Here is a 9,547-nt window from a genome sequence, read left to right as displayed (position 1 = left end):
ATATAAAACCCAAACACCCCCCCACACACACACACACCCACACACACAGCCGCCTCCTGACAGCAGGTCTGAAGGTCACGGCTACAATGGAGCCGTAATGAAATCAGAAGCAATTAAAGTTCTAATCGTGTTTGCGGTGAGGATGTACGGCCGGGGTCGCCGGGGTCGCGGCGCCTGGTTGATGAAGCGATGATGACATGTTTATGGCTCACGCGGCCTGTAGGGTCTGCACCCACAAGTGTGTTTACATCAAGTACTGGTTTTCTTCTCAGATATTGGTCGCTGGTTAGCTGAGTCAACAGCCGCCAAGTGTTAAGATATAGAACTGCACAAAAAATATTTTTGAAAAATCCATGAGATCCATGGTCAAAAGGTGGTTGAAAAACATGAAAAAAAACCTATATTAACCTGTGAGAAAATCCTTACTAGCATGTATTCAGAAATTACAACCAATGACGGACCAAGAAGGCAACACTCTCTGTAGCCTAGCAACATGCATCCACTGTATGTCTGGAGGTGTTGTTCCTAGAAATGGTGGCAGTTTACAACGTCTTCATCTCAGAGCAGAATTGTTATTCAATTCAATATTAATGAATCCACAGTCGACGTCGTGTTTTTCTCATACGTTCATTCATTTTAGACCAAACTGTGTCGTTAGCCAAAGAAAATGTTATCACTTCAGCTTTGATTTCATTTCACTTCTCTCTCTCCACAGAATAACAAACTAGTCTCTGCTCAGCTGTTTACATATTCAGACACGTCCCTGATTCTGATATAGATATTCTCTGGATAATGAGCCGACTATTTACATTTAACTTTTCTCCACCGCGTCTCCTCGCCGTCTTCTCTATCACTGCCTTATCGCTCTTCCTGGATCTGGATCCCCCCCCCCTCCCCTCTCTGCCTTCGCCCTCCTCCTCTTTTTCTCTCTCTCTGGCAGATGAATCAAATATGTAAGCTATTGAATGTGAATGAATAAAGCATCCCGTCTCAAACACACACACACACACACACACACACACACGGTGACACCTTATTAACCACATGTCATCGGCACATGCAAGCTGGAGCTCACACACACACACACACACACCCGCACTCACGCATATAAACAGACACACACGGTTTCCACTTATACACACACACACACACACACACACACACAGAGAGAGTCACGCACCAACCTTCCTCATTAGTTTATAGACAGTCAGACTTTGTGGAAGTGCATTTGATTGGAAAGATGTTTGACATTCATGAAGTTACACACACACACACACACACACACACACAGCAACGGATCGCTGTATATTTTGGGTCCAAACGACCAACAGAGTCTCAGTGAAACTGGTTCAAACTGGAACAACGTGAAGATTTTGGTGTTTAAAAAAAAAGTTTCCTTCGACCAACTTTTTAAAGATGACAAAGGAAAACAGACAGAAAACAGTGGAAAGAAAAAAAAAAAAAACTTTTTCAGAAGCCATTTTGATTTGTCTTCAAGAGCTGTCAGAAAACCAGCGCCAACCTGGACGACTGACGAACCAACTCATCCAACAAACCAGTCTGGAAGTTAGAAGGTGTCGGTTTGTTGATTACTTCACAACTAATTATTGATTAATTATTAGGATCACGTCTTTGAACTTCTGCTCCTGATTCAGATTAAAAAAAAACAAAAACCCTCACCTCTGACGATGAGACCGGCATAGTTTGACACGCCGGATCCACGCTCTGATTGGGTGACACACCGGTACGCGTCTGCATCCTGATTGGTGACTTCGTTCAGGTGGAAGGAGGCGGCGAAGCGTCGGTGGTTGATGTTCTTGGTCTGAGCCACGGGGATGTCTTCTCCATTTCTCCTCTAAATCACAGACAGATCAAATTGATGCAGGGTTAACTGCTCAGCTCAGGGTCACACAGGCGGCAGCAGATAACACACACACACACACACACACACACACACACACACACACGCCTCCTGACAGCAGGTCTGAAGGTCACGGCTACAATGGAGCCGTAATGAAATCAGAAGCTATTAAAGTTCTAATCGTGTTTGCGGTGAGGATGTACGGCCGGGGTCGCCGGGGTCGCGGCGCCTGGTTGATGAAGCGATGATGACATGTTTATGGCTCACGCGGCCTGTAGGGTTTTAATATGTCTGCACCTACAAGTGTGTTTACATCAAGTACAGGTTTTCTTCTCAGATATTGGTCGCTGGTTAGCTGAGTCAACAGCCGCCAAGTGTTAAGATATAGAACTGCACAAAAAATATTTTTGAAAAATCCATGAGATCCATGGTCAAAAGGTGGTTGAAAAACATGAAAAAAAAAACTATATTAACCTGTGAGAAAATCCTTACTAGCATGTATTCAGAAATTCCAACCAATGACGGACCAAGAAGGCAACACTCTCTGTAGCCTAGCAACATGCATCTACTGTATGTCTGAAGGTGTTGTTCTAGAAATGGTGGCAGTTTACAACGTCTTCATCTCAGAGCAGAATTGTTATTCAATTCAATATTAATTCATCCGGTGATTAGCCAAAGAAAATGTCCGGCCCGACTTTATTTTCCTGGCTTCATGACAGCAGTACTCGTACCTGCAGCCACAGCTTGTTGTTGGACGTGTCTCTTCCCGTAGCAATGCACTGAAACGTGGCGTTCTGTCCAGCGTTCACCTCCACGTCTCCAAGTCGAAGGAAATGTGGTGATTTGTCTGCAGGAAGTGGAGAAAAAAAAAAGGGGGAGAAAATGAGAGAAACATTCATGTCTGTGCTAACGTGCATTAGCGCCTTCTGTGTTTTCATTTCTCTTGTCTGTTAGAGGCAGAACTGAGGTGACGGAGCCGAGGGGGGGGGGTGTGTGGATCCAAACAGGTCTGAGCACGGCAAACACCACAGCTACAGTGAAGGACCTTTTATTACCCGGAGGAGTGTGTTCATTATTACTGCGATTAGATTTTACTGGAGTCGGATGAAACCAAAGGCGGTTGTTGCGGTGCCGCCGGGAGGAAACGTCAGTGTCACGTTGAGTCCGTGTGTGATTCACGCCGCCTCCAGTTATTAACTGCTATGCTAAAATATGAAATGAGGCTCTGGACCCTGAAGATGCACTTCCACCTATGACATTTTTATTCTAGGGAGGTGATTGCAATCATAGATAGCAGCTCCCATGGTGAATGAAAACACACACACACACACACACACACACACACACACGCCCATGTGTCCAGAATTGCAGCTGTGAGGATGAATGCTTCCACTGTGGAGACTCAGTACTAATTCCTCTGCTCGTACTCGGTGGCTCTGAGGAGCAGCGCGGCCTCCCTGACCTCAAAAGACTCTTCTTTTTTTTTTACACCCTTTCTCAGAGCGCAGGTTGCTCTGGTGACAAAATGAATGGTCAGTGGATACTTTCAGCGCGGTATTGACAATCCCTGACAGAGACAAGAACAACAGGGAAGCCGGGACAAGAGGAAGCTGCAGGGACACCACATCTCTACCACTGCTGATCAATAGAATCTATTAAGAAACAAAATTGTGGTGAAAGATTCCAGGGCCGTTTCTCAGACGGATGACCAGGAGGAGCTGTAAATGCTTCCCGTCACACACGCTGGTCCGCGGCTCCAGATTAACAGACATGTCTGTGAGCGAGCAGACGTGGTTTTATGTCACGGCTCTCCTCGTTGGCATGCAGCGGCAGGGAAACGCTCAGGCAAAGGAAAGGGGAGGACTGGAGACGGAGTACGAATTTTAAACCCCCTCACCTCTTTCCTGTCAGCGTAAGACAAGACAGCCAGTGTTCACTGTGTATGTGTGTGAGAGTGAGAGTGCACGTAGGTTAAAGAGAGAGAGAGAAAGTGCTGAGTGGTAGAAATCTCCTCTCTCTCTCTCCCCATGATTGCCCTAATACTGTCTCATTTCCCGCTTCACTCTCTTCTATTCCCTCCTCACCTCCTTTCTCCACTTCTACTTCTTCTTCTTCTTTTTTTTCTTTTTTTTTCACTATGACCTCTTCCACTTCTGGCTGCAGCCCTCCTCTCCCGTGTCACCTTCCCACTTATCGACCCATTCAGCTGCAACAAACACCATCCCAGGTACAGTCTAATTAGTGGCCAAAGCTATCAGCGTCCATTCAGCCAACTAGGACTAATTGCTGGCATGCTAATGACTCACCGCATGGGTAGCTGAGCACCTGAATGTCATCAATGGCAATGAAGCCGGCTTTGCTGTCAGAAACCTCGGCTTCAAATATGACCTGGGAGAGAGAGAGAGAAAAAAAAAAATTCATTAGTCTGCACTTTTGCTTACTGAGAAACCCAGGCATCAGTGATGAGAGGGGAAAACTTTAAGTTAGTAAAGGAGCCTTTGGCCCTGGAGGCCTGAAAGAAGTAGGAGTGACACAACAGTTCACTGACGGTTCACCCTCCGTACTGACCACAGAGGACGAACTCTGGAGACACACAGGTGTACGGAAAAGAGGCCAAAACCTGAAGTGGTTCCTCTAAAAACAAAGACCTGTCACCTGTGTCCCCTGTGTCCCCTGTGTCACCTGTGTCCCCTGTGTCCCCTGTGTCACTCAAACCATGAATAAAAGATACCTTTTCAGCTTACTTGCTAACAGCAAAATACCATAGACAACGTCCTGCAATTTTTATACAAAGCTCGTTCACGTCACTGTGTGTGTGTTACTGCAGTGATCGTTGATCGTTGCCTCCATTTTGTTTTTGTGCTTCAGTCACATTCTCTCATGTAAACACTGCTGGGTCAAAGATGCCTCTCAAAATGGAACATTAAATTACAAATTTGACATCATGTTTCATGATCTGAAAAAACAAAACCAAAACATTTTCCTCTGTTTTTTACGGGGATGTTTACTGACGCCACAGATCGTACCGTCTTCAGGAGCCTCTATTTCCCCAAGGGCTTCCATTTCAACACTTACTTCCCAAAACACCTGAGTAGTTTCACGAGTTTTCAATTTATTATAAACGGTTTTGTTTCTTTACACGGTGCTATCAGAAGAACAGAGGTGATTATCAGAAAACCATTCTTCTCAGAAAGTTCTTTCTCTCTCACTGGTGTGAGGCATAAACAAAACGAAGAATGAAAAAAAAAAAAAGTGAAATTGAACGAGCTTAATCACCAACTCTCCGCTGCGCTGTTACACAACGATAAAGCGTGCCTCTGAAGCGCAGCATAAACAAAACAATTGCCAGTTTAATTTGCTGTAAAAGTAATGGATTGAGTCTAAATCGCTGCGAAACACGACGACGGACACCAGCGCAGAAACAGGCCGCCGTCCTGGCTGCAGCTGGATGGTTATATATATATATATATATGTCTATAATCAGAGGAGGATGAAGATGATGCTCCACGCCACCTCCTGGTAATCTTCTTTGGTGCACATTAAATGGCCGCTAAGGCAGAGATAATAACGTGAGAAGGCGGGGAATAGAAACGTTAACCGTCTGGAATCTGATTCTTTTCTAATCTCATAACTTTTTTTTTTTTCTGCTTTCCACTATCAGAGCACTGTCATGAAAAAATAACACATCTACATACAGGCTCTCTCTCTCTCTCTCTCTCTCTCTCTTTCATTGCCACTATCTAACAGACACCTGATGTCGTTACCTGCCGTTTCCTGCTTCCTGGTCGGTTCATATCAGTCACCGCTGGGCTACCAGCAGCGGCATGAAAGAATTATTCATAAAAGAAAAGACTAGCTTTTAGCATTTTATGGTTTCTCTCCTTCCTGTGAATGAGAAAGCAGCTCCATTTTTTTTTTTTTTTGGACAGATTACGGTTGGATAGAACAGCCATTAGTACGGACGCGACCACAGCTGCTGGCCCGGTCGTGGACTGATAAACCGGTGTGAGGAAAATGCAACTCAGCAGACTCACATTTGTCTGTTTTTTTAACAGACAAAACCGCAGAGATGGAATAATGAGCAGCGAGAATGGAAATAAAAGAGGGAAAAACTGTGAAAAAAATGTGGAGAAAAGACGATCGAATCACAGCAGCAGCCGTCTCTCGGTGACCTTTCTCTGGAAGATTCTGCTGCAACAAGTGCCTCCGTTCACCACCACTGCAGTTCATCAACTGAGCTATGACTGAGAAAGACTGCGCTGGTCTTCATCCATCTCAACTATCTCCATCTCCCCCCTCTCCTCCTCCTCCTCACCCCATCATCCTTCCTTTTTATTAATATTTCTCCCCATTAATTTGTCCTTCTCTCTCAGCTGCTGCTCTCTAGCTGTTTACTCAGGAAAGAGAAGCGAAGGAAGGGGGGGGGAGCGGAGGGGAGGGGGGGTTGACGGGGTCGCTATCAAAGAGAAAAGAGTGAGAGGGGGAGTAAAAGGGGGGGAGAAGTTGTTGTCATTCATCACCAGTAAAAGGAAATCTGCCGTGAACTGTTTACCCACAGCTTATCACCCCCTGCGTGTCACCCCCCCCTCAACCCCTCCTTCCGTGACCCCCTCCCTCTCCCCGTATCGTGTCTCTCGCTGCTGCTATCATCTTTCACTCACAGCTCACCGTGGAAAGTCATCAGTTGACTTTTAATGCCTCTGTCAGTGCCGTCCTGAGGTTCAGCGCGCCCGTCTGTCCGTCCGCCACAGTCGGCCGATTACTGCCTATCGTGACGCCTGTCTGTCTTTATCTGCATGTTTTTTTTCTTCTTTATGCTGATTTCATTTCGCTGGATCCGTGAACGTGCCCGGAGGCAACGCAACGTGTGCCTGAATTTTCTGCGGTAAGAAGTAAAAGTAAAAGTGAACGGGATGGACGGAAGGCAGCGTTAATGACGGGGTGTGTCCTCGAGTCTTCATGTGGTTGAAGTGCTGAGGGCTGACATGTCCTCACGTCCTCTGATCATTAATCACACACATCACGCCGGCGTGCACACGTTTGGACACGGAGGTGCAGAGAGGTGAAGGTGTGTTGACGTTTGTCTGTAGGAACTGGTTTCTATGACAGTTATCTGTAACGATTAAAGATGGCGTCCAAGAGTCCCTGACGTCTTCATGTTGTCTGACAACGAGGTCTTCAGATAATCCTGCAGTTGAGGTTTCCAACGTGGGGGTCGCCGACCCCAGGGGGAGCGGAGGTCAAATCACGAGGATCTGAAATGTTCCTCTACAGTTTGATACTGTCCTCAGGTTGGTTATGAAGGACTTGACCTTTGACCTACACGTGTCTCCATCTTTAAAACTATAAGGCCCATATGAGAAGCTAGATTCTTTTAAGTTGATTTATTATATGTATATATTAGTTCATAATCATTAAACATTTTCTTGATTCGTTTTTAATTCACGTCTTTCTCTAAAACAAACAAACAAACAAAAAACAGGAACCGTTTGTCAAAAATTGAACCAACAATTACAAAACCAACTTCAGCTCAGGGACAGTGAAGCTCTTATTCTGACACCAAACCCTTTGAATTAACCTGACATTAAAGCTCAACTTTTAAAGCTGAGGCTGGTGAAACTCCCATCAGCCCTCATGTCAAATCAAGCTTGTATGTGTGTGTGTGTGTGTGTGTGTGTGTGTGTCTTTTTCTTCCCTCGGTGAAACTCGTCTCATTACAACTCTAGCCAAAGTGCTAACACAGAAACACGTTCCAACATGAGACAAAAAAAAGGAATGGCTTCATAACCTCAGATCTAATAACCTGAACCTCGTAGCCTGAAAATCCAACATAAGCCTCAGCAAACCAGGATGATTAAGTTCAATTAAAACATGTTGACACACGAGTTTCGGGGCTGGTGATCCCTACCTACGGTCACAGGGGGGGGGGGGGGGAGATGCTTTCACACTTTGCCTTACAGTAATATCACACGGTCCCTAGACTGAGTGTATTAACATAATCAGCATGTTGTTGCCTGCTAGGACCCACCAGGCAACACACACACACACACACACACACACACACACACACACAGCTTCTGTATCAGTGCAGTTCAATCATTTACTCCAGGCAACACAAAAACAGAAAAGATTTTCCAGCCTCACATCATGCATTTGTCATGAAAAAACAAAATCAAATCTTTTCAGGAAATCAGTTGTTTTTCTAAGGATCTTTTTGTGGAGTGAGTATTTTTTAACAAATAAGTTTTAATTCTCAAGGTCAGAATCACTGACCCCACAGACCAGGAGGTTCAGAAATTCAATATAAAATAAAAATCATTTTGATTTCCCTTAAACCTGTGAACCCATTCACACACATTCATTCAGTGATTTACCTGATACTCGTTGGGCCAAAAGGTGGAAATGGCCAGTTCAGCCTTCAGCCAGCTTTTACCTGGACGACAATGTTACAGTCAAGACACAAGACAACTCCATCACAACCAGGTCAGAACAGGAGGCCGAGGAGCGGCGTTTACCAGTGTAGGACGTCACGTTCCAGATGGGGTTGGCCACGGGAAGCTTGTTAACCTGGAGGTAGGAGAGAAAAAATAAATAAACATGGTTTAATGATGAAGATCACGTCTCCATCGCAACCATAATGAGGGTTCCAGGGAGGTCAAAGGTCAGGAAATCAGCCAGGATGCAGAACTTCTGAGACACCCACAAATTAGTTTTTTGCATCGTGACCTTAGGATGAGATATTTATGAGCTGGGAAACGACACGGTCTTCTGTTAACCTTTAGCAGCCAATGTGTTTTCTGACAGTTTCCACGTGTGACGTGAAGTAAAAAGAGAACGAGAGACGGGAGGAAACTGTAAGTGGATCTTTATGATCATTATTTAGAAAACACAACAACCTTTGGACCCAATAATAATAAGAATAAGAGTTCTGAATAAACACGTGTTGTTGTTTTCTTGAGGTTTATTTACGTGGTTGTCTTTTGTCTATTTTCCCGCCACTTACATTGTGCACCACGTCAGTTCGGTGTTCTGAGCACCTGTAGCTGCTACGTACACACATATGCTAGTAATTTTTAGCCGACTTTGTGCCCTCGTTCAAAGACTGAGAACACGACAGATGTGCCAGCGTCACAATCTGAAGAAACTGCAAATAAAAGCCTAAGATTTTAACCAGAAGGTAGGTATGTAGAAGTGATGGGTATGCTAGTGTGACAGTGAGATACTGCAGCTGCTCTGACCCCTGCTAGAGTCCTGGAACCCATTAACTAGTGAAAACTAATTTAGCAAAAGAAGCTAAATGAATGAATACAAGTTACTATAACAACAATATACTTTTCTTTTTTAAAAAAGCAGCCAAACGTGACCATCAGTTCTAGCACAGTCTTATCAGATCACATCCTGTTGACGATGGTCACCTTGACTAGGACATTGAGCGTCCCGGGGCTGGATCCGTCCGGGCTGGTCAGGAGGTAGTTGAAGTCAATGCAGTGGGTGTCGTTCTCCTTCATCACCGGCAGCTGAAATTTGGCCTTTTCTCCCACATCGTACTGGGAGACGTCCACGTACATGTAGGAACCTGAACACAGATGAAAACACAAAGAAAGAAATCCTCAGACACCCACGGGATTCCTGGATCACATGATTCCATCACAGTAAAACACACAGTTGTCATATCATTTTCCCCCT

At 45.0% G+C, this 9,547-nt stretch overlaps 1 protein-coding gene across 9 annotated transcripts in view; it reads right to left on the bottom strand.

Moving 5' to 3' along the window:
• The window catches only part of ptprk (protein tyrosine phosphatase receptor type K), a 51,942-nt gene that overhangs the window by 33,986 nt on the left and 8,409 nt on the right, over positions 1-9,547 (bottom strand). For all 9 annotated transcript variants that reach the window (XM_025056667.1, XM_025056666.1, XM_025056669.1 and 6 more), the window contains exons 2-7: positions 9,277-9,437; positions 8,377-8,428; positions 8,236-8,294; positions 4,168-4,249; positions 2,593-2,708; positions 1,681-1,855 (exon numbers count right to left, since the gene is read on the bottom strand). In XM_025056667.1, coding sequence (XP_024912435.1) covers positions 1,681-1,855; positions 2,593-2,708; positions 4,168-4,249; positions 8,236-8,294; positions 8,377-8,428; positions 9,277-9,429 — 637 coding nt within the window. In that variant the 5' untranslated portion in view covers positions 9,430-9,437. The remainder of the gene's footprint in view (positions 1-1,680; positions 1,856-2,592; positions 2,709-4,167; positions 4,250-8,235; positions 8,295-8,376; positions 8,429-9,276; positions 9,438-9,547) is intronic.

This window comes from Cynoglossus semilaevis, chromosome 7 (assembly GCF_000523025.1).
Source record: "Cynoglossus semilaevis isolate Cse_v1.0 chromosome 7, Cse_v1.0, whole genome shotgun sequence".
NCBI classification, from domain to species: domain Eukaryota; kingdom Metazoa; phylum Chordata; class Actinopteri; order Pleuronectiformes; family Cynoglossidae; genus Cynoglossus; species Cynoglossus semilaevis.
Note: the sequence above shows the minus strand (reverse complement) of the source record. Positions and strands in the feature narration are given on the sequence as shown.